This window comes from Coloeus monedula, assembly GCF_965178545.1.
Source record: "Coloeus monedula genome assembly, chromosome: 1".
In the NCBI taxonomy this organism is placed as follows: Eukaryota; Metazoa; Chordata; class Aves; order Passeriformes; family Corvidae; genus Coloeus; species Coloeus monedula.
The window spans coordinates 73,034,606-73,060,285 of record NC_138781.1 but is presented as its reverse complement, the minus strand read 5'-3'; the positions used below and the strand labels follow the sequence as shown (position 1 = coordinate 73,060,285).

The 25,680-nt window shown below is 44.9% G+C and overlaps 1 protein-coding gene across 1 annotated transcript; it reads right to left on the bottom strand.

Annotated features, from left to right (window-relative positions):
* Positions 1-61: 61 nt before the first annotated feature.
* Positions 62-25,680, bottom strand: PXDC1 (PX domain containing 1). The gene is made up of 5 exons (XM_082293230.1): positions 25,152-25,680; positions 12,091-12,182; positions 11,686-11,803; positions 7,837-7,948; positions 62-1,709 (listed from the first exon to the last, which is right to left on the bottom strand). Exons 1-5 carry the CDS (start codon positions 25,405-25,407, stop codon positions 1,592-1,594), a joined length of 696 nt encoding a protein of 231 aa, XP_082149356.1. The 5' UTR covers positions 25,408-25,680; the 3' UTR covers positions 62-1,591.

Sequence of the window (25,680 nt, the reverse complement as noted above, 5' to 3'; positions counted from 1 at the left end):
GACATGTCTGGGAAAGTGTACTCAAAACAAGACCAAAAAAAAAACTAAAAAGAAGGCACTGTTTTAAGCTGCAGAAATGTACTGAAGGTGAGTTATATTTTATTTCATTTCATTAAAATATATTTTAAAAACATACTGTGTAAAAGAATTAGGATTCTCAATAATTTATTATTTACATTAACAAATTCCATTTGACTGTTATTCTATAGATAGAAACAAAAGGTCTGCAGAAGGGAGTTATACCAGCTTCTTCAGGACCAAGCAAGCCTCTTTTCCAAGAAACATGTCCAAAAATGCGTTTCTTCCCGTTTCAATCCTTTCAAATTAATATTTGCAAAAAGATGGCAAAAAGCTCGATGAAAGGTCATGTTGGTGAGTGTTGAGCACTCAAAATGAGAGCTGGGAATTTGGGGTGCTCTGCTAGGGAGAGACCCCGAGGAGACTTTAACATTGCACTACTCAACAGTCAAGAGGCTGCAGGGTCCAATCCCACTCTTGCTCCCACTGTCCTATCTGTGCTGAAATCTGTGGCATTACACAACAACGAGGCCTGCAGCTGACCCCTCCAGGAAGATCTCAGAAAGCTGGACAGACTCCTTGAGACAGGGTGGCAATGGAGAGACTGTTTTTCCTACCACTGTAGGCACACTGCAGCTTATCATTCCTTTTCAGTCCAAACACAACATAAATCTCAGTGTCTTCCTTCCCATCCTCTGGGAAGAAATATGCATAGGGAATTATCTCTCTGATGTAAACATCTGTAAGCACCATTCACATACGCTGGTCCACATGAAAAAAAAAATTACCGAAGTGCCTGCCATGGCCTTGACCCTTCTTAGCAGAGCAGCTCAGCTTTCCCATTAGCTTTCAGACTTCTGAAATCATCCGGGTACCCAAACATCATGCACAGTTCATTGCAACGCCAGCTGCTGTCTGCTTTACTATTCCAGGAAGGAGCAGTCGCCCTTTCAGTGATTATACAAAAGCCCATGATTAAAAGAAGTAAAGCTGTCAGCTCGTGTGTTTTGTTTCCTGGAGGCACTCAATGGTATTTCTGACATCTCGTGTAAGGCACCAATCATCCGGTAGCTGAGCAAAAAGCGACCCACGAGACCTCCATTAAGCAACTGCAGAGGGAACTGGCAAAGTTCAGCTGGTTTGCCTGTCTTCCTGCTTACAAAGCATAAAAAGTGTGGTCACGCCATCTGAGGAAGTTCCTGGTGGTATCCTAAAAGGGGAAGTCTCAACTTGCACCACAGGGAGCACGGGTGACAGTGTGCTACAGCTGCATCAGGGTGGCAATTCCCATGGACATAGCAGAGATTTCCTTGATCCCCAGGAAGCCTCTACTGCCTTGCTTTCACAGAAAGTGAGTTTGTTAGCAGCAAAGCAGATAACTCCTTACTAGATGTCTCCATAACACCCAACAGAGGACCACACTACAAAACCAGCTTTGTGGTGCTCTTGCTGCAGCTTCCCTGCTGTTGGTCTTGTCTGCACAGCCTTATACACAGAGATGCAACGCCGAGATAGCAGAGCCTATGGACGAAGAGGTTGGCTGGACGCTGGCTGACTGCACCACTGAGCAGCTTCAGTCCAGAATGTCAGTCTCAAATGGGACCAGGTGGTAGTATGTCAAATTGGTGACATAAGCTGTTGGATCATCACTGTCTTCCAGCTCTGAGGTAAAGTCACTAACACTTTCAAACCTAAGGAGAGATGAAAAAAACCACCAAAAGGCATTAAGTCATTTAGAAAATCAATGAAATTGGAAAAAAAGTACTAAGGGAGTGGGAGAAGTACTTGGAGCTGATCCCATCCACACCTCCTTCTCCTCCTAGAATCATGTGGCTATGACTAAACCATGGGCCAGTGAGAACCATGGTGCACGCAAGCAAGTAGTCTTGTCACCCCTGACTTTCAAAGCTACTGGTGAGGAAGGAAGGAAGGAAGGAAGGAAGGAGCGAGCAAGTGAGTCTTGGAAGAGTGAATCACGCAGTTGAAGTCCACATCCTTCTGTTTTGTTCCTACAGCATGTGGCAACAACACAAAATGCCTCAGTTCTCACTTAAAAAGTGAAAAGGAAACTGCCTTTGTTTCCCATCTGAATTTGGACCCTCAGCCTTTCACTTCACAGGCACCTTCTCTGGGTTTGGCTTTTGTAAGAGGCCAAGTGTCTAACACAGGTAGGAAAAATGGCTATAGCGTCCTTCCTCCAGAGTCTTGCTATCCTTCGCATGGTACAAGACTTAGGTTTTGACAAGCAAAGGATCTCGAAATATAAAAAGATTCTCAAATTTCGTTTCACTTGTTTTGGTATTTTCCTCCCCACTTCCCAACACCTGTTTTATAACCTGAACTTTTGCAAGGATTACCCACTGTCTCTTACCTACTCTCAGCCAGAAGGCATCAAGCTGTTAAAATCTACACTTTTCTCAGTTACACACATCGCCATTCCAAGAAGGCTTGAATTTCTGCAGTAAGAAACATCATCTTCTTCCTAGATAGCCTAATACTTAAAGGCAGTCACTGCAGGCAAAAAACTAAATTTCAGCTCAGTTCTAAAAGGGGGTTAAAGAATTGTAAAGTTTCTTTTTCTCAAATTTTCTCTTTAATATTTTAAAAGAACTTTCATTCACTATGGTAGAGTGAGAAATAAAAGGAAATAGAAACTGAAAAATTGCACAAGATAGAAATAGAAATTATAACCTAGTGTGACTTTTAGCATCTGTCTCTAACACCTTTATCAACCTAGCTGGCCTACTTCGGCTCTCTGAATGGCAGATAAACAGCTGAGCTTTAAAAGAATTAATATTTAAAACTGCATCTCACACATAAACTAGTTAGACTCTTTTTAGGTAAGTGAAAAACCTGCAGACATCTCTCTAACCTCACCCTGAGGGTTTCCTGAGTGAAGTATTTCAGAGGACCTGAAGAAGAATGGTAGGGTAAACAGGTAAGTCTCCCACTCCCATCTCTTCCCAAAACTTTATTTAGAAGCATCATGGGTTATTGGATAGCCTAATCCTAATACATCCTGCAATGTATGGCCACAGTTCTACCCTTTCCATACTCCTTCCTGGTCCTTCTCATCTCTTTTTTTTTTAACTATGAGAACCAAAATAGAGAACTTTTTTTTTGAGCAGAAACTCATGGATTTTCTCCTGTGGTGCTGATGCTTTGCTCTTCACTTTAAATGAAACAGCAATGAGACTGAACTTTGAACGTTTATTACCCTCGTTCCTCCAGTCCCTCCAGGCTGTTTGCTTGCCTGCGTGTGTGGGAACGTGTGCACCAGGGATTTGACTTAGTATCTTGCAAATACTTCCCAGATCACGTTGTGCTGTCTTATGGACTTCAAGTGATCCAGAAACAACAGATTATGAAATACCAGTGGGGCAGACAGTGAAGAAAGCGGAAGAGGAGTCAAGAAGGCTATTCAGATTTTGCTCTCTTTCTCTTGTCAGCATAAAGCTACATTATCATGACTGAAATAACCTACAGATTTTGTGGTTCTCCAGCCTCACTGATAGGTTACTACAAGCAGAATGTGAGGTGCAAAGGAGTGGAAGTCAGATGCTGTGGTTCAGCAGGAAGCTTTTCTTGCCACCAAAAACGAAGTGTGTGCACAGCAGTCTGCAAAGCACTGCTCTAGAGTGCTCACACAAAACCAAACTCAATAAACCAGGACTGTTTACTACAGTCAGCGGCTGTATACAACACCAACAGTCAAGATGTTTTTGTGCTGTTACCAACAGGTCTTTTTCTCAAACTCTGCAGCTCTATTATGGACCTGCAGATTCCTAAATGTCCAAACTGCTGCCCTTAATATTTTTTCCTCAAAGTACCTTGACAGACACACCATCTTTTGCAAGAGCCTATTTCTTCTGTTGTGAGACAAAATTCTTTATCATTTTAGCCTCTGATAATGCATGAGATTTGCTACTCAGATTCACCAGGAAGAAAAGGGAACAACCATAGAAGCTAATGGCTTGAACAGGCTAGCTAGATAAAAAACTGGTGGCTGGGCTTCAAGAGTGAGTGATGGTGAATGGAGTTAAATCCATTTGGTAGCCATTCACAGGTAGCATTTTCCTGGGCTGAGTTTTGGGTCCAGTCCTGTTGAATATCTTTACTGATGGTCTGGACGAAAGGATCGAGTGCACCTCCTGTCAGTTTGCAGATGACACCAACCTGAGTGGGAGTGCCAATGTGCTGGAGGGTAGGAAGGCTTTCCCAGAGGGATCTGGACAGGCTGGATTGATGGACTGAAGCCAATTGCATGAGCTTCAACAAGATCAGGTACTGGGTCCTGCACTTGCATCACAAGTGACCCCATGCAGAGCTACAGGCTTGGGGCAGAGTGGCTGTAAATCTGCCTGGCAAAAAAGGACCTGGGGGTGCTGGTTAACGGCGGCTGAACAGGAGCCACCGTGTGCTCAGGTGGCCAAGAAGGCCAATGGCATCCTGGCCTGTATCAGAAATAGTGACCAGAAGGACCAGGGCAGTGATTGTCCCCCTGTACTTGGAACTGGTGAGGCCACGCTTCAAATCCTGTGTCCAGTTCTGGGCCCCTCACAGCCAAGAAGGATATTGAGGTGGTGGAGCATGTCTAGAAAAGGGCAACAGAGCTGGTGAAGGGTCTGGAGCACAAGTCTGATGAGGAGCAGCTGAGGGAGCTGAGGTTTTTTTAGGCAGGAGAAGAGGAGGTTCAGGGGAGGCCTTATAACTCTCTACAACTGCCTGAAAGGAGGGTGTAGCCAGGTGGGGGGTTGGACTCTTCTCCAGGTAACCTGGGACAGGGCAAGAAATAAGGGCCTCAAGTTGTACTAGGGGAAGTTTAGACTAGACATTAGGAAAAATTTCGTGACTGAAAGGGTTATCAAGCATTGGAACAAGTGGCCCAGGGAAGTGGTTGAGTCAGCATCACTGGAAATATTTAAAAGATATACATACCATAGAATCATAGAATGGTTTGGTTTGGCAGGGACCTTAAAGATCACCCAGTTCCAACCCTCGTGCCATGGGCAGGGACACCTTCCACTAGACCAGGTTGTGCAGAGCCCCATCCAACCTGGCTCTGGAACACCTCCAGGGATGGGGAATCCACAACCTGGGGAACTTGTTCCAGTGTCTCACAACCCTCATCTACAGATTTTCTTCCTAATATCTAATCTAAACCTACTCTCCTTCAGCTCCCCCCTTATCCTATCACATGCCCCCATGAAAATTCCCTCTCCATCTCTCTTGTGGGCCTCCTTCAGGTACTGGAGCAAATTTGCCTAAAAGGAAGCTTATCCAATGCCACAGACTCTGCTGCTGGCCTAGAAGATGGAATTGCAAACAGTCTTGGCAGAGAAAGGTACCTCTGTAACAAAACCAAAGCAGAAGTTCAAATGCATTTATTTACCACCTTTTTCTTTCAAAGGAACTTCAGACTACTCTCCAAGAGCCACACAGAGAAGGACTATTTATGCCACATGCATGCTGAGCACACTGGCTTCACCACATTTTGCAACAGTATGGTGTACTGCCAACTAAAATCAGAGAGAAAATGAAGGAAGCAGAAAATACCTACTTCAGAACAATAGAGTAAGCAGCTGCAACTTGGAAAAGTGCTGTGGTTTCTTTTGCAACAAATATGAGACATTTCAGCTGATGGATCACTGGGCAGGTAGCACTGCAGGCTACCACAGCTAACCAGTATAGGGAATGAGCACTTCCTGCTGAAACTTCAAGCACTTTTTCCCAAAAAATACAGGTTTGCTCTGCAAAATGTCTCATTCAAGTTCAGCAGCAGCCAAAACCCTGAAGTCATAAAGAGTTTAATGCGGCTGAAAGGAAAAATTTCCCATCTGAAGATATCAAGTCCACAAGGAATTAACTCTGATTTCAGGGTAGAACACACCATAAATCCAATTTTACTGAGACCAAAAAGGAATAGCATAGGATTTGACAGATTTGAAAGTTTCCTTTCTGGGCTAATAACATACATTTAAACCAACAGTATAGAAAATTTCTGCTTTTGAAAAAGGTTCAATTTTTACAAAACAGCTGTGCTACACTGGTTCCATTATCTCCTGGCTATTACCGCTTGGCTATAAAATACAGCTGCAGGATGGGAAAATTTAGGGCACCATATAAAACACACACATGCAATTTATTAGCTTCTTGACTCTTGACTTCACATCCTTTGGAAAGTTAAACCACAAATGCACAAAGTCACGCTGTTACCCTAGAATAATTTCTTCCACCATTTTCTGGGAAGCTATGCCTACCATTCAGTTTTCATCACATTAGTATTTTCTGGACTTAAAAGTCTCTGACTTTAATGGGATGACAGTTAGATGATTGCAGTTTCTGATGCCAGGTAAGTTTTGCTTGGGCTAGAGCACATTTTTAAAATCAAAGCTAGTTATAAATACTTTTTTAATCAATATTTTTAATAGTCAATTAAGGCAGGAAAAGGCTTTCTTTGGTAATTTTCTCCTATGATTTGTCTCTCAGTACAAAGACTGATCCACTGTGAACTATAACATATAATAATTTCCAGGTATTGGCCTTACAGAATTACCTCTAGTGTGCCATTTCAGCCTCATTATTACAAGCTTATAAGCTTAAATGGTGTTAGCAAGGTCAAGGTTCAAAACACTAAGTGATAAGTTAATGAAAAGACTTCAAGAAATTGTATCAGAGCCAGAGATACTCTCCAGCCCCTGACAAAGTCTTGCCAAGCTCTAAACCTTGTTACAGACTGGCAATGACCACATTTCAAATATAGCAAGACAGATCACTGCATTCAAAGATCAAGGCTTTTAGTATTCTGTTTCCTTAATTTTACTGGTCTAATGAAAAAGTAGGTTAATGTTCCTCACCAAAAATATTTAAATGCTTCACTACCTGAAGCTCATTAAAGTATCACCTGGTATGACAGAAATCTGTAGGAGCAGATTTCCATCAATACCTATGTTTGAATACGGTCACTGACTTAAGACCTACATGAATCAAGGAATCACAGAATGGTTGGGGTTGGAATGGATCTCTGGACAGCATCCACTACAACCCTCTGACAAGGCAGGGTCACCCAGAGCAGGTGACACAGGAACACGTCTAGGTGAGTTTGGAATGTCTCCAGAGAGGGAGACTCCATGACCTCCCTGGGCAGCCTGTTCCAGTGCTCTGCCATCCTCAACATAAAGAAGTTCTTCCTCATGTTGAGGTAAAACTTCTTGTGCTTTAGTTTATAGCCATAAAAGCTCTCCTGGTTACAGGTTTCTGACCCCAGAATACCTACATATATTAGGAAGCAGAACTTACCAATAAGAACAGTCTAACTTGCCTTTCCCCTAAGGAAATACACATGCTACCCCAAGTCCTAGGTGAGCAGCTGCTGACCTTTGTTCAATTACTTTCAGGGATGTGTTCCCCTCTGAGGACAGTGTTTTGCTTCCCAAACATCCCACTACCCTTTGTAGCAGGATATGCCATTTGTTAGGATGTTTGAGTTTCCAAGTTTGGCTTCAAACCAGCTCTCATCACAGTCATGAGAGGACAAAATAACTCTGTTCTCCCTTGGCAGCACCCCTATGGCAGCGTCAGTTCTTTTTTCATACAGAGAGGTTTGAGCACTTTGGGATCAATCATTATTTCATTTTATCCACTTTAACAGGAAATTGCTGTGAAGTGTAAGCAATCAGGCTCAGTAACCTTTAACCAGTCAGGATGACAGCTGTACCAGTCTTGCTCCTAGACAGACAATAACATTTTGCTAGGGGGGTGGGAAAGCTACAGCTTATCTGAAGGTGACAGCATTGCTCTTGCTCAAACTCCACTTACAAATGTTCTGCTGAATCTACATCCAGGTGCTTCTCTTTTCCATTAGGTATACTGTGGTCAATGACTATGGTTTCAGTGTTGGCTAAACAGAATCCATTTGATCGCATGATTTCTGTCGGGAGAAGAAAGAAAACAAGATGAAAAAAAAAAGCTGGAAAACAACTGTGTATCATATGTAATTGACATGGCTATGAACTTAGATGTGTGCATGACATTGAAAATCTGCACATGAAAGCAGGAATGAAGGGTTGGTTTCACAGCTTCTTACATCTGCAAGCTGCCAGCGCTCAAGCAATTTTATTCACCTAATCAATTCATGACACAAAGCATCTGAAGCAACTACCACTACCAAATCATAATTGTATTTTTCTTAGACAGTCCCAGGCTTAAGGCAGTTAAGCAAAAATAAAGAAGACATAAAAAGGGAAATAAAAAGTGACCTTACAAGATAATTCAATCACCAACTCTAAGTCATGTAAAGCAATACCATGTTTTGCACTGCCATTGACCCTGCTTACTTTGTTTCTCACAGTGTTAGAAGCCTCCAATACAGAATATCTAAAATTTATACCTAATTCCACTTACTTACTACCATGGGGAGAATTAATAATTAAAGAATAGTATTTGATGTAAATGAGAAGTTAATCCACATCTGTGCTATGGAAAGTCAAACTAGGCAAGTCACAAGGATTTCTTTCAGTCACACAATTTTAGATGAAGCTAGGACCACCAGAATAGAATAAATGCACGTTTTTTAAAAAATCAGTACTGACTTAAGTAGGATAACTCTTGGTCTGCCTCATGGCACTATGACCCTCTGTTACAGCCTTGCATTATCAGCACAACAAAAAAATTAGTCTGTGGCAAAAAATATGGTAGGCAGAAAACACACAAACAAATTTCTGCTACATATACAGTTCATAAAATGAACACGAGATGAGACAGGAGAGAGGAGGTAATTTTTTTTAACATTTACATGTTTCTACATTAAGGTAAAGCCAGAACTCACTTCCATACTTTTCTTGAGAGCCATCTTTGACTTTCAGTCTGTATTTTACTGCAACTCACTTTAGCAGAATACATTTGGGGGTTGTGAAAACACTGAACCCCAGCAGAATCACACTTCACATGACTCATCTTGAGCCAGCATATATGTAAAATAAGATTTACACCATAAATTCAAATTCAGTTTTCATCTTAGAGGGCAGTTCTTTCTCTCTTCTCCATCACCTCCACTCTGAGCACGACCATGTGGGATTTGTTTTTTCAGAGAATAAAAAACATTTTTGCCTGCTTTTCCAAGACTACAAGCCAGGTAGAAAGCTGCACTAACACGAATGCCAGTATTTTCCTAGTGTCCTTGACTTGACCTAAGAGGAACAGCGTTTCACTGCTGCATGAACTGCCTTACCCATTATCATTTACTGCCATCTACTGACAGCACTGCCAGATACTGAACCATTTCCAGTGTGCAACATCCAGATGAGGCAAATACCAATTAACATCAAATTTCCACCTATGTTCTTAGCATTAATGGCAGCAATCACTTGAATGACAAAATTAATTACCACAAGATGCTTTTGCATAGCTGCATAGGTAGGAGAATCTTCCTCCAGTTAATTAGGTATTACTCATCACTACCAACAATAATTTAGAATTAAAACATGCTATTATTCAGCTGAGATAGTTTCCACAGCTCCTCTACATACAGGCTGTCAGGAGGGCTCCCTTTGCTGCTAACTTCTGTCCATCAGACAGGCCCCCTTGCTCTGAATTGAGGTTCATCTTGACTGTCTTCTCTCTGTTGTACCCACCATGTGCCATACTCAGTCATGCACACACAGAGTACATGTCCTCTGATGGGGTGCACACCCTCCCAAAAAGTGTATGAAAGCATTCCACACAGCAAAAAGCCCCAAACCAGAGCAGTGCTCCAGCATGTAACCTACGCAATTCCAAAGACATTTATTCTTGGTATTTGGTGTTTCCAACAAGAGCAAGGAAACACCAACAGCAGTCACCCCTTGAAACGTTTTTAAAGTATTTAGTTTGTAGTTCCTTCGTTTCATAATGGGCAGGATCTAGGATCCATTTTGCAGCTCTGGTCTCCCAGAGTAGCAACATACTTCAGACAAAACCCATGAATGTGCTTTCAAGTGGCTGTCCTGAGAACATTTCTTGGTTCAGGAGTAAAATATATGACCATGTGCAGCTTTTGGAAGATGACTAATGGCAAGAGCATACACAAGAGAAATTTTACCCAAGGTTTCCACATTGACTGAAGACATCATCCAAACCTCCCTAGCCACAGGTGGAACACGAGATAAGCATGTTGGCTCCTGTTTCTCGTACCCAGGAAGTCAAACCTGCATCACCCCACTTTGCAATGTGGCCCTGGGGGCTGTTTTTTGCACGCAGCCTGGGCTTGGGGCACCCTACAAGAAGGCACCAGCCCAGACAGGCTGGCAAGACCACACTTCTCACTGAGGCTCTGTGCTACACAATACTCATAAACCATCTTCCATTCAATTAAAGGAATATTTTTTTAATAGAAGACAGATTCATTTAGAAGCAGAGCTAAGGATCAGTTACTAATTGTTTACCCTGTGTATGACATCAAGCCTTAAACCCCACTGTTTACACCTTTGGCATGTTGACACACTGACTGGCCATTAACTGATACTTCGTTAGTATCAAAGAAAACTGATACCAGTTCCTTGCCAGACACTTTAAACCTTGGAGGACTGTGTAGTATTTCACTTTAATTAACTCTGAATAAGCTCTTCTGGTGACACAAAACCTGCAGTTGCCATTAGGCTCAAACAAAATATTTCAGTATAGAAATACAAAACCAGGCACACCAGAAGTTCACAGGCCTTTTGACAACGGTCAGTAGCAGATGAAGAGGGGAAAGGCTAAAAGAATAGGCAAGGACAGGCTCTGCACTTTGCCCACTAGCAATCTGTGGTTTTGGAACTTCCTATGTCTCCACCTGTGACAGGTTTCAATGTACTTTTCCTCCACTTGCTTGTCTAACTCCCTTTTGAAGTCACTTCTGCTTTCAGTTTCCCCATATCCTATGACAATGAGTTCCACTCCTTAACTATGCTTTGTATGGAAACAAAACAATATTATAACCTTGCTTTTGTTTGTTTAAAGCCTGTTGTCTGTCAGTGATATTTGATAACTATAGCTCTTTTTTCATGAGAAGTACAGGGTAACTGACCTCCTTCTATTCACAGCTTTGTAGACTTCCATCATACCCCTGTCTGTCATCTCTTCTCACAGGTGAAGTGTCCCTCTTTGTTTAACCTCTTTCTTGGAGAAGCTGTTCTACAACTTAGATCCTTGCCTTTTATTTGTATAATTTTAAATTCTATTATACCCTGAGGTAGAGAAACCAAAATTGTGCATATTGTATTCAAAATGGGGTTGTGCTCCTCTCCTCTGTTCCCCCCTCCTTTTCTAGTAATAGAATCTAAGTCTCACTGCTGGTATTTGCCCATTGCTAGGCACCAAGCTTACATTTCCACAGAACTGTATCAATAGCCTCAAAATCTCCTTTTTAAGTGGTAACAGCACTATCATAAGTGATGATATGCAGTAAGGACTGCATTTTCCTCACATTCACTGCTTTGCATTTGTCAGCCTCCCATTTCACCTGCCACTTTAGTGCCTGAATGCACGTTGCATAGTATATCAAGGCTAATTATATGTTCTGTATCACAAAGCAGACTATTGAGAACTATATTTTGTATTGTTGATAGAGAAATAATAATGGGAACATCAAATAAATTAATTTTCATTCTGTAATTCTTGTGTCAACTGCAGGAAGTTAACAACTCTTACCTGATATTTTAACTGGACTTTGAAAGCTTGGCTGAATTTTATGGACATTGTCATTTTTTAGAACTTGGTCCAAAGGAGATCTTTCAAAGAATGTGAGGACAACTTCAGACCTTGAATACTTAAAAAGAGAGGAATAAAAAAAAAAGACATCCATTTTTAACCAGTAGTTTGTTTTGTCCCTCTTCTCCATTTCAACCCCTTCATAGTATGACAGAAAAACTTATTACAAGTGACAGCTTGGAGGCATCATTACACAGTTCTGGCACTCAGCATTTTCCAAGTTAATAAATTGCTGCTTCCTTCAGAGTTTGGCAACCCTGCCCATCACATTCTAATCTGCATGAGAGTGCATGTCACCATGAGGGAGGAGTCAAGCTGGGCTAAATTGGAACTTGGCTAACTCACCTTCCAGGGCATGTTTATAATAGTCTTCAGAAGCTTTTCCACTTCATTAAGTCTGGCTTCTATATCATGGGCTTCTTTTATTGTGATGAGCCCTAGAAACAAAGTAAACAGATCATAAGCATAAACAAAGGCACACTTACTCACACTCCAGCAGCCAGAAGCAGCCCCACAGGAAGATGTGGAACAACCTCAAATATGCCTCCCAGAAATGTCTTTTAAATCAACTGATGGTAAAGTGTGCACCCCAAACTGAGGTGGGTGTAGTTTACAAGCAGAGCTGCAAGCCTGACACAAACTCAGCTGTTTATGACCACATGTAGGAATTGCAAGACAAGCAGAAGTAGAACCACCTACTCCCTCACCCACAGTTTCACTACACAGCATTTCCAGCAGTGATAAATAAACAGCCCAATTTCTGATTGCAAGAACCATTTTTTTTGTGTGTGTGTGTAAATAAAAAGCAAAAGAAAACCCAAGAAAACCAAAAGACGCATCCTATAGATAAGAGAGAAAAAACAAACACGAGCTAAACAAAAGGCAGTTTTGTATTTCTCTGACTGTAAGCCCCAATGAGTGGTCCAAGGAGAGTGGTCAGTGTCATGTTCTTCAAGTGTAAGATCACTGTTAGGATTTTTTTCATATCATCAGTCACTGAATTATCAGTGCTGCAGGAGGGATTAAGATGAAAATTTTACTGTCCAATATCCAGAATGATGCATTACAATGCAATATTGAATTTCTCAGAATGGCGATCTTAAACACTAACGCCATATTTTGTATGTCTAACCTGCAGGGCACCTGTAACTTCCCCCACCTCTAGCAGACTGAAGGAAATACAGCACAGGTTATATACATGTACAGGGCATGTAAGGAGAAGTAAACCCTCAAAATCTCACATCCCTCTAGTGGGCCTTTTATTGCTGATATTTGCAATCTACTTTTTCTTAACCAAATTATCATTTAACCTCTACATTTGTGTATCTTTTCCAAGGAGCAGGATATACACATGAAATACCTAGAGAAAATGAAAATGATACACCCATGAAAATGAAATACCTACAAGAGAAATTATTATATGTAACAAGCCACGCCAAACAAACAACCCAACAAAAAGCTGGAAAAGGAAAAGACACAATAAATCAAAACCATCAAAATTAAAAATCTGCAAAGCAGTCTGTGAGAAAGCACTTCAATATACTACAATTGTGTTAAAGTAAGTGTCTCTTCATCTCCCTATTCAAAAGACAAACACAGAGCCATCAAACATGCAGAGGGTGGGAACAACATCCACAAACAGTTTCAGTCTGCACCAGTCCTTGCTGTTTGCTACCAACGAGATACAATCCCATACAAACTTCCCAGACAAAAGTGTGACTTGTAAGCTGTCAGCTCTCCTCCAGTTACAGCTCTAAATAAAACAGAGATTGTCTCCAAAGCAACCGGGTTTGCTTAACAGTTGTCCCACAAAAGTTGCCTGCCTGTATAAGCCTTTCTCTTGCTCAGCAGTCCTTCATTTTGCCTGTATTTTCAGCATGGCTATTGCCTCACCCCAGCACAACTCTGCCTCTCTGCTGACAGCAGAGCAATGCATACCAGCATGTAAGGAAGGTGGTGTGTGTCTTGCTTTGGCTGGTGTATGCTACAGTCAGGTAGCTTTGCTTGCAAATTCTCTGAAAGGCTGTAAATGTGAATAAACTCATCTGCATGGGTCCACAGACTGGGTATCAGCTGGGCTGTGCTTGACACTACAGAGATGAATTGCAGACCAGCACCCTTCATCCTCCTAACTCCAGGGTGTGTGCAGGCTCGGGTGGATCTGCTTCACCCCTCCACAAATATGTTCCCATCCCACATTTGAATCAAGTTCAAATTTTCAATGAAAGTGCTTTCACCTTTCATAAAAGAAAAAAAAAGCTGCCAATGGTCCCACAGCTCAGACACCTACCCATGATGTTAGAAACACACTGCTGGCCCTCCTGGAGCCCACATCAGAGGAAACAGAGCCAGCCACCCTGATGCCAGCTGCCATAGGGTGCCTCCACTTCTCCTGCTGGTCTTGATCCACTCTGCATAAACACTGATATAGTCAGAGCAGAGACTGCCCTGCTGTGGCTCCCACCTTGCAAACGAAGACCTCATTGCCAATCCACCAGGAATTCAGCATTCATCTGCTCCCTCTCAAATCTCCCCTCAGTCTCAGACCCTTTCCCAGATAAGCACTCACTGTTGGAACCAGTATTTTACTAGGAAGAGGGATACTTTCAAACAAATGAAGATATTCAGACTGGGAGGTGGAGAAAAAGAAAAAAAAAAAAACCCTAAACCACCTCAGCAACAACCCTGAGCATTCATTCCATGAGGAAAACCAGCCAAGCGGTCAGGATTTCTCTCATTAGTAATCAGGGAAAGCATCTGCAGCTCCACACGGCCTTTTTATGCTTCACCAAGAAGTCAGACAAGGCTGTCAGCCTGTTGCACTGTCACAGATCACCCTGTGGGAGGTTTTACAGCTTCTTGCATTCACAAGGAATTTCCAGCCCTGGTATATTATCTCCTTCCACCTCTTGGAAAGACACCAGAATGCAAACCCACACTCCAACTTGGAAACTGGCACAGAAGACTTGTAACATCTGACACCATAAAAACTGTTTCTTACTGAAGCTTTCAGTAATATCAAAACCAAAAAGCAGACAGCGTAGGAAGGAGGGTGATACATCTGCCTGGACAGCTTCCTATATCTGTGCTTAATGATTACAGATGCACAGCTTTGGGGCGTAAAGCTGCTGACCTTAAATGAATTCTCCATACAGGGAGTTCAATTTGGCCAGGCTAAAGCCTTTCTTTTCGTACATCTACAGCCCAAGCACACAGAAACCACTTGACTGGCTATATACACACATTTTTTTAAACCTGTAATTTCTTCTGCAATTCCATGAAATTTGTAAGGCCCTCATTTATCTTAATTCTACAAGTCTCTGTTTTTAAAAGTTAACAGATGCTCTTGTGGTTTTCAGTTAGTCATAGACCATGATCCCACAACCCGAGGAACTGCTCCCAACCCCACAGCCATGCTAACCAGAGTGAGGCACTGCCTGCCCAAGCAGCCAGGAGGAGTGGAGGTCCTGGTCCCTCCTTTCCACCCCTTTCAGCACTCTGTAACTGGCTGCTGTCATCAACCACAGCACCTACGTGCATGAGAAACACTGGGGTTTCGCAAGGTAAAGTCTCTAGTGACAACACTGGCTTAAGGTGCTCCCACCCTCCCCTGCACCTCATTTCCTCTCCCACACCACAACACAGAGCTGCTTCTGCTTTGCCAGCACAGTTAGGTGAGCAGCAGGGAATACCTCAAACCACTCCTGTCAAAGGCTTCACCTCAGGAAACCGCAGACTCCACAGAAAAAGCAAGAGACTGCAGGCTAGGATGCCCCATACCGGCTCCTTTCTCACCCAGGCAGTATACTAAGTTTGAGAGGAATCTGAATTGGTGTAAAAAAGGGTCACAGAACCGCACCCAAGTTTCCAGGCCTATTCTTCACTTTGTGGGGGTTTCTCCCCTGCCTGTCTTCTTTCTCCTGTTTGGAATATTTGTCGAGGCAGAAAGAAAGAGGAAAAAAAGCCAGAGACTGATGTGGGCTCTCCAGACGCTGGAAACGCCTGAACAAACAGACACACAGACATGCCAGCTGACACCACAGACAGAGCCCAGCACTGCCTCCATTCATTAACCCTGACACAAATACACCAAAAAGTGGATGCATCTGGAATGCATGGGACACCCTGGCCACGTATGAAGCATCCATACAGCAGCTACAACATGCCCCGAGGCTGTTGTCTCTGCCCATGGGCCATAAAAACATGTCTAGCCTGTATTTCCATCTGGGGCTTTTACTCCCCAAGAACCCTTACTCCGTTTCCTGTAAAATAAAAATAAAATACCAGTAAAGTAACCAGTATCCTGGAACCAGTTGTCTTTTCTTCACTTGTTCAGTCATGCAACAGAGCTGAGCTCAGAGCTGGGAAATTTGTTAGTGAGGTCATGGTGAAAAGCTGTTCTCATGCCTTTTCCTCGGCTCTGGCCCTTGTCTGACTGCTAATGGAAAACACACATAAACTCCTCCCAGGAAATCTTTGCTCTCTGCCTTGTTACCCATACTGTGCTCGGACAATTAGCTATTATTTCAAGTGATTTAAATGCTATAAACACCTATGTTTATAGGGTTTGAGGTAAACTGGAGTCCCACTGGCTCCTTTTTTTACCACAAACCCTGCTGCCAAATACCACAAACTTCTAAGATTCCTTCACCCTGCACGCAGGGGAGCCAACAGGCTGGGTGACAGGAGGGATGACAGTGCCTAATCCAGGGTGGCACTCACCTGTGCCTGGAACATTGCTTTAGCAGGGTTCTGCTGTGTACACAGCCCACATAATCAGTGACCTCATTCAATCCCTTCGACATTTTCTCTGCCCCTTTCCAGTCCAAGAGCCCCAGGCAGAGTCCTTAAGACTGAAAAGGATTTGCTTTCAGCTCGAGACCAAGCGTAGGTAGCAACTTTGCGCAGAGCAGCATGTCTGGAAAAGTACAGCACGAGCAGCACCAGAGGCCTGTAACATTCTTCCTGCCCTGGGTCCCTGGTGCTGGGGCAGCTGCAGGAGGCTGGGGGAGCAGGCCAGCAGCTGTGTACCTGGCACGCTGGCTCACAGCGGTGGGAGAGGGGCCCAGAGCTGCACACAGGCAGGAAATGAGCTCAGCAGCAGAGAAGAACGAACTGAGAACGAACTCCTGATGTAAACACACAAGCCTTGGTAGGGCTGTCCTATTACTGCCATGTGAACCACCAAATCTGCAACTAATGACATCCTAAAAACCACAGATAATCCACCCCGTCCTTCTAGCACAGGAAGCAGGACAGGAATTGCTGCATGTGCTTCATGGCTCATCATGAAATCACAGAGCAGTCCCGACAGTCAGCGTCCACGATGAGCATTGTCTCAAAAATCCTCTAGTGCCTTCCAAGGAAGGGTAAGTTCATGCCCAAGTCAAGTCTCCTAGGTCATGTCAATGATGACACACAGAAGTCTGTTTTTCTGGAGATATGTTGCTATGTACAAGTCACTATGTACACATGATCTCAAACTGTGGGCAAACCCTGTCGCTCCAATCTGAAGGTTTACACTTCTTGTTTATGGTCAGGGACAGGAGCAAAGAATGTTGAAGAGATACCCTACTTTCTCAAAATCAGTTCTATATGTACAGAAAGCTGAGCAAGAGCAGAAGCTGAGGTGTACTTTCCAAAGATATGTACAAGATGGAATGCCAATAGTCCTAAATGCTGTGTGTTTTAGTATGCAGATGAAGATTAAAGTTGCATTGAGCCCCTCTCATCTAATCCTCTCTCCATTCCCTATAGGAATACTGTAGAGTAGGTATCAAAGGGAAAAAAGGAGTAACCAATAAATTGAGAGAGAAATCCTACTGTGTTCTGCTAATCTACACTCCAAGAAAGTTTTGAGGCTTATGGATTCAGATCATGAGTCCATCCTTCTCTCTTTGCACAAGACCCCAAGCAGCAGTTAAGGATTTCAAATCTTTAGGGAAGACATACAAGTTGCCTTGCATGGGACACTGCTACTCTGCTCTCTCTCCTGACCAGGAGATGTGCCCCCTTTTCCCCAGTTCAGTATTCATCAACACTGCAATGTTAAAACTTTTTTATCCTTTTCCCTCATTCCTCCTTCCCCTCAGATGTGTTCTAACCCTTGTGCACACACACAATCCAGGAGGTAGATGGAGGAATAGAAGGAAGGTCCTAGTCATTAAAGAAGGTACACAAAATCACAGAATAATGTTAAATAAAAGAGTCTAATTTGATTCATCCAAAGAAGGACCAGATCCTAAGTTAGATCAGGCTGCTGGGGACCATATCCAGTTGACTTCTAAAGAGACCCACAGACAGATACTCCACAGAAACATGCAGAAACTGAGGCCACTCATCTGGCACATGGATCAGGGCTGAAAGGTGACAGACAGCTCAGCCCCATTTTTTCTGCTGTTTTGGTCCTTTGCACTGCTTCCTATTTCCTCCCTCTGCTGAACTGGGTTCTTCTCAACACCATTTCAGCTGTCATTTTCCCCTGCTTCATGGCCACCGTACCTTGCTCGTCCTAGCAGCTGCCCAGGTAGCATCCCTCCTCACCGCAAACACGTGTTCCCTCAACCTTGCCACCTGGCATAACTGTGGCATTAGCTACCTCAGACTGGATTCTGAAAAGGCCAAACCAGCTCCCACTAACAGCTGCCTCCTCTCTGATGGAGGAGACGAGGATAAAAGGTTGCTAGAAGGGCAAAGAAATACCCAGGGGTATGTAAAGGCAGGAAATTAAAAAAAAAATACCAGCAGATGAGAAAGCCTGTTTCACACAACTTTTCTTCAATAACTGCAGAAGTAACACCACAGAAATCCCTTCAAGTCCAAAGACTTGATAAGATCCAGAGAAGGGCAGATAATTATGGGCAATCAGGGATGTTAGATCTTCAATTACTAGAGACCAGGACTGTCACTTTTTTGGTCTCTGCCTGTTATTTATGCTGTTTTCTGCAGCATCTGGTTCTCATCACCAGGGACAGAATCCTAGAGCTAGCTACAGCACTGGCCCGGCTTAAGTCTGGCAGCTCTAGCAACTCCTCTTTGAAGCCTCTTTCCTAATTCTACAACACCCCTCTCTTGGGGCAGACACACTTGCCCCTTCCCTTTGTGGGGAAGTTCATCCATTTCATGTGACAGGAGTCACTACAGGCTTTACAAAGGATTTGCTATTGATGCAATATCATTGACAAGATCCATCTTGGTGGCATTACTGAGGGAGCAGCTAAAAGGATACAGCTGAGCTGAAAAGAGGGGTGGGTGTAGGGAGGTGGACTTTTGACATTTATCACATTGTGCTGCCCTTCTTAAACTTAATGATGAGGAACAAAATTTTTTGAAGAGGTATCAGTAAACAAAATGCATGTGAGTCACTCCATATTTTCAGAAGTTCCACTAGGTAGTAACAAACATACTGAAGATACTGAGATAAATCTGTTTGATGCGGAAAGAGGGAGAGCTTTCAAAACCCTGCCCACACCTTTCTTCTTTTGCAGTTCATATGAAGCAGATGCAGGATGGGGAAAAGTCCTGTCCAAACAACTGTCCAACTGAAATGCCCCACAGTGAAAGTTGTCACCATGATCACCTGGGGACTCTGGCACACTTAGGCACCCATGCAAAGAAAAGAGGCAAGGTAAAAGCAGAGAAATCCGGACCCTCAAGATGATGGGGTTTCCACACTATTATTAGTTATGGGATCTCCCAGGACCTTTGGAAGATATGGCACATCTTGGTGGCAGAGGTCAGCAGACAGGCTTTCCCCAGACTTCCCTGTCTTGATGCCTGATGAGCTGCAAGAAAGAAAAAGATGTCAAAGACACATGAGATAAGAGTGAACAAAGCAGTCGAAACCTGATGGAAAATGCAAGCTTCTGCTACCATTTTTAGTGCTGATTTCTTATCAGGTGAGAAATGTCATGAAAAACACACCTTGTTTCCATTCCTTTCCACCAAAAACTTCCCTGACACATTTGTTCACCACAAAAAGGCAACTTGTGTCTAGCTTTATAACAACACAGCCAGCTTCATTTATCTCCATCATTACAAATGAACCATGAAATTCAGCTGATAAAAAAACAAACCCAGAAGCCACAAACTTAATTTTGGTTATACAGTTCTGCTAGAGCCTGATAACCAAGAGCTGCATCCTTTGTCTGCCAGACAGAAGCTCTGAGCAAGCTCCACTAATGAACTGTTGACAATGTCAACAATGAAAAGAGCACAATAGATGCAGTGTATTTATCTGTATTGTCACAGCACCGAGAAACAGCTGCTGTCTGTAGAAACCACTATGCTGCTTCTGCAGAACTCCCTCGTCTCATAAATCACACTCCCAGATGGCCTTGTAAACAACAACAACTCTGTAATGCAGCATATAGAAAACTAAGTTATGAATGCAACATTTGCAAGCAAACAATGTTCCTGGGCTGGCTCTTTGGGAACTGCCTTCTGTGTTGTGCATGTCCTTCCAATGGCAACCCTGGAGGAGCTTCCCACTGGAACATGAAAAACAGATGATCACCTGCTTCCCGCAGGAAGAAGCCACCCCAGAGGCAGGCACAAGGCCTGGAGCTAGAGCTGAAAATGATCCTCTGTGAGGGGCTGCTCAGGTCTGCTGCAGATGAAGTGACTGCCTCTATGCTACGAGTAGGTGCAAGGTTTCTATAGGAAATCTCCACCACTACTGGAAAACTTCTATGGATGGACAGAGGTTGAGCGACAGCAAGGTGGAAGGGAACAGAGGAGTCCTGCAGAGCCATAGATAACCATGGATGGTAGCACACCGCTGAGGGGAACCTGGAGGCAAAGAAAAGGAACAGCAAGCAGCTCAGGGAAAGCAACGTGGAGAAGCAGAGAGGAAATAACAGAAAGAAGAGCAAGGGGAAAAATGGCCATGACAGAGTAGAATGAGTCAGAGGAGGCACAGAAAGGAGGAAAATGAGAACTTTGGGAAGAGAGACCCATCTAGTAATAAAAGAAATCTGTCAGAGAGTTTCTGATTTGGCAGCTCAGAATATCAGAGCAGGACCAGGCACTACACATAGGTACAATATGAACAGTTACATTGGAAGAGCATCTGAGCCTCTGTTCTGATAACAAAGGCAACAAACAAGTGCAGAGGATTGTCAAAATCCACCCTGCCACTCCAAGGGCAAAACAAATCCCAACTTTGAAAGGCTGCTAATTTGCTCTTTTGGCTTCCTTAAGGGGTTGATTCTGCCCGCACTGAAGTCAGAGGTGAGTGAGGTGTGTGACTGCTGACTGCATAGAAGCTGGCTCAAGTTCTAGGATAAATCTTAGATGAGACCTCCTCACAAGTAGTATTTAGAGAAAATAGGAGGGGGAAAAAAGAGAAAGAGTCCTTTTCCAGATTTATACCTCACTTTTGCTGTCTATTTGGTCTGTTGCAACTATTTCTATTTCCATCAATTTTAAGTCAGCTTCTAAGTCCATAACTCTGCCTTTCTCATGAAAACTGATTTAAATTCAAAGGTAGACGTTGCATAGAGAAACAGACAGTTTAGTAACATTAGGCTGTGTTCACTGCAGGAGTGAATGAGCCTGTGTTTTCTTGTGATCCTGTTTTGTACATTTGCCTAGAGCAAGGGACAGGCACATTTCAAAGACAAATAGAATACTAGCAAGTTACTGGTAACATCACAGTGAATTATCCTTAGTCACCCTGCAGGTATGCACGTATCTAACCTTGTTTACCAGCTTCCTAGTGAGATGCCTTGTGTTGCTGAACGTCCTTGGCCTTTAGCATCATTGTACACTCCAGATGCAGAGAGTGCACTCTACCACGTGCTCTTATTAGTTGTCAAAGACAAGACCAGACTATGTGAATGCCATACTCCCTCCTGGGACCTCCCCTCCTCTCACATCAAAGAAAGTCTAAGATGAACAGCCACTGCAGACAGCTACACGTCCCATCCTCTCCTCTGCAATCTCAAAGCACTCAGCAGTTCCAACAAATAAGGAAGGGGAGAGCATTGTGGAAGCCAGTCTGGGAGGATGAGGGGTCAAGAAAGGAATGTAGAGGATGGTTTCCTCGTGCTGAGCAAGAAAAGGAGCACACTCCTGCTCAGCATGAACTGTGCTGAAGCCAGCAATAAAGGTAACAACCAACTCTTTCTGAAATTGCTGACTTTTTAAAATAAAAAAAACCCCAACCTTCGTTTAAAAAGTTAACAACATCAAATAGCTCAAGCTTCCACTCTCACCGTATCCCTTAAATGTAACACACTGCAGCTTGACTGAGCTGCAGGATAATGCTAGACCTTTTAATGCTCCTTAGGCTAATCTGTAGGGACTTTGGAGTCCTTCAATGCAATGCAAATTTGGTTTGCAACACTTTATCACTTCCTCCAGATAAAAGGCACAGCTGATGTTCACCTTCTCTCATAAAGACCAAAAGAAACACACACATATATACAAACTCACATACATATGCATATACCTTTGTATATACATAAAAATACACATAAATGTATATGACTAAATGCTAACACACACAAGAAAGGGCTTTTGTCAGTTGTTTTTGTTGGGTTTCATATATTGAGCTTCACTGTAAGCAGCAGGACATCTGCCTTTAAACAGGACATTAACCATGCTTACCCCATGAATTTTGTAAAGATTGGACATGCCCCATGCAATCTTTTCTTGCAAATACAAAGCTTCGCATCAGTGTCACTTAGTTAAACTCGACTTTGTCAAGCTATCAGAGGCTGTGGCCAGCCAATTTAAAATGTTGATATGATGAAGTACTCTCTAGGCAGAGAAGCATACTCTGCAAAGTAATTTTCTTTAGAGCGGGAGCAGCATAATTTTAAATAGTGTATTGCTGAAATTGTGACGCACGCTGTAATTGCTTAGAAACTACTCCTGATTTTTATTCTGTCTCTGTTGCAAAGTTAACCCCCACCCCCTCAACAAGCTAAACAGATCATAATCTGCTTATATTAGCTTTTGATTTTTCAAATCCTGGACTGATGCTTTGCTCATTCCCAATTTTACTGAAGTCAGTGCACCTGTTCCTGAGATAAAGGTAAGTCAAGGTTGCTGGGTCTAGGTTTTAGGCAAGGATTGAGCTGCACAGGCTGAGGATGGTTAATCTTTTTCAGTTGTTTATGCATGAATGGTGTATCTACCTGGGACTGTCAAGTAAAGCCAGTGCAAGGGACTATAATCCCATCTGGCTCAAACTGCACAAATAATGCTTTGCAGAGAAGTGAAAAGAGTTTAACACTTCGCAAAATCTCTGGCAGACCTTGAGACAGGAGAGGAACCATGCTTGCTTGAGAGAGGCACTGAGGAATGAGATGGGCTTTAGGATAAGGAGTGGCTCCTGTACATGGGGAAGGAGCACTGGGAGGGGCAGGAGGCCAAGGATCGAGTCTGTTTGCAGCCAGACACAGCACACACCCCAGCCCAGCTGCCAAGCTACTCTTCAGAGCCCAATAAAGCCAACAAGAAGGACTACCGGCACCCTGGGAGGTCAATTTTAAGTCACAGTGACTCTGGCAGGTGCTGCGCCCTGCACACCACAGGCAGGCTGGCTCCAAACCTACCCAAATATCCTCAAAAGCCGTGGCCCAGGTGCCACATACACTTGAAGGCCATGTTGCTTAGAATTTACTGCCACTCAGCACTACTAAAAGTCACACTTGCAGTACTTTGGGTTGGACACACTCGGTGGGTAACAAGCTTTTGCAGTACTTTAGATCCCTGGTCAGCAACAGAAATCCATGAGGCACTGTTTGTGCCGGCACACACCAGGGCTGAGAGGTGGAGTCCGGCATCCTCAGGAACAGCCCCATTCCTAGCCTGCACCCAAGCGGGAGGAGACAGCCCCCCTCCGGCATCCAGCCCTGCAAGCCTCTCCCGCTCGCACCCCGGGGCGAGCAGGGGCTGCGGGGCTGCGGCCGCCCCGGCTCCCTTGCGCCCATCCCCGCCGTCTGCAGAGGGCACTCGGGGCCTGCGAGTGCCTGCGGAGCTCCCGGGGCCGGCGGGGCCGAGCTGCCACCTCCCGGCGGCGGGGACGGGAAAGCCCAGCGCCGGGCGACACAGGCCAGGAGCGGACTGCGGCTCCCGCGACACAAGGAAGCGTGGGAGAGGGAAAGGTACGAGCTTTTTCATGTGAGGCACATAAAAAACCCAGACCTAGCCCATCACCAGAGGTTAGGGATGAGGCTGGACCATGGAAAAAGACCTGCCTCGCTATAAACACCTGTCAGAAAACATCCTTGGGGAGTCAGCCCGGGAGAGATCGCCACCGGCAGGGAACAGAGCCCGCTGTCACCCAGGGACGGCCCAGGAATGAAGTTCGGTGGGTTTACACCAGTATGAGCGGTGCAGACGCAGTTCCGAGAACAGCAAAAAGCAGACCCTCTGCAAGGGGGTCCCACTAGCAAGGTGAGAGGCTAAGTGAGAGCTGGGGAAAACTTCCCCATCCTCTCACAGAAAAAAACCAGGCACAGAATGTCGGCTTTCCCCCGCTCCTGTTCAATCAAACCATTTACGTGGTAACTCAAACAAGTGGGGAGACTGGAAGTGCCAGGCATACACCCATTTTCAGATGACTGGATGCTCCTCACCACTCTACATACTTGAAATACGTCAGAGTAGAACACGTAACTCTATCTAAAAAATATCCCAAACATTAAACAAACCAACCCCCCAAGACAGCTTGGGTACATCCTGCTTCTGCACAGCAAGGCCTGAGCATGGGCAACATCCCTCGAGTTGGTTAATCCGCTTCAGAAACTGGAAGAGAACGGTCTCTACAACCGCTGGTGCAATTCCCGTTTCACAGAAGTTATGCGAGGAATTATGCCAGCTCCCAGAGTTGCTCCTTCCCCTGGCAAGCGCCGCAGCCCTTTTTTTTTTTTTTGCCCTCTCCTTGTGGCAAACAACATACCAACATGCGGAGATTTTTCAGCTACACCCTTTTTCCTGACAACCACCCCCCAGCCCTTCCTCGGGGAGCCCAGAGGCACCGCAGAGGAGCAGCGCGAACGGGGACCCCTCTGCTCCCCGAGCCCAACCTAACCCGGAGCCGCGCAGCCGGAGACAGCAGCAGCGATACTGAGGTCTCCTTCCTGCGGGAGCCCTCGGCTCCAACTGTACAGTCAAAAAAAAAAAAAAAAAAAAAAAAAAAAAAAAAAAAAAGGAGAAACACTACTCAACATCCCGGGAGGAGTTTCCGACCGCAAAACGCCCCCGCAGTTTTTCGGCCCCCCCGCCCCGTCCGGTTCTCAGCGGCTCCAGCTCGTCACCCCGCTTCCCTCTGCCGAGAGGGACCGCTCGCCCGCCCGTCCTCCCCTGCCACCGCCACCCCGGGGAAGCGGCGGCGGCCGAAACCCGCCCGCCCGCGGAGCAGCGAGTGCCAGGCCCGCGGAGGCTGCTCAAACCTTGGAGCAAGGAGGAGCGGGACAGCTCGGGCCGGTCCTCAGGGAAGGAGTCGAGGAGTCGCTTGAAGAGGCGGCCGAGGTCGGAGTAGCTGCGGTGCAGGTAGAGGATGTTGCGGTCCGACCACTCGGTGCGGATCTCGTAGAACTCCTCTTCGTCGCCCTGCCGGCTGATGATGAGCCGCCGGATGCCGTTCACCCAGCAGCCCCGCACGTACATGTTCACCAGCGAGGTGCCCTCAAACACGGCCGAAGCCATCCCGGCGCCGCCCGCACATCCCCCGCCGCCGGCGCAGGGCGAAGCGCACCGCCCCGCGCCGCCGTGGCCAAGTTAAGAGGAGGAGGAGGAAGAAGAGGAGGAGGAGGAGGAAGAGAGAAGGGGGGTGCCACCCGCCGCACAGCCCGCCCGGCCCGGCCCTGGCCGCCGGGGCTGCGTCGTCTCCCGGCGCTGGAGGGCGGCTCGCTAGTGCCCCATAGACGGCGGCCGCAGCGAGGGGACGGCCCGGGCACCCTGCCCCGCCGAGCCCCCGGC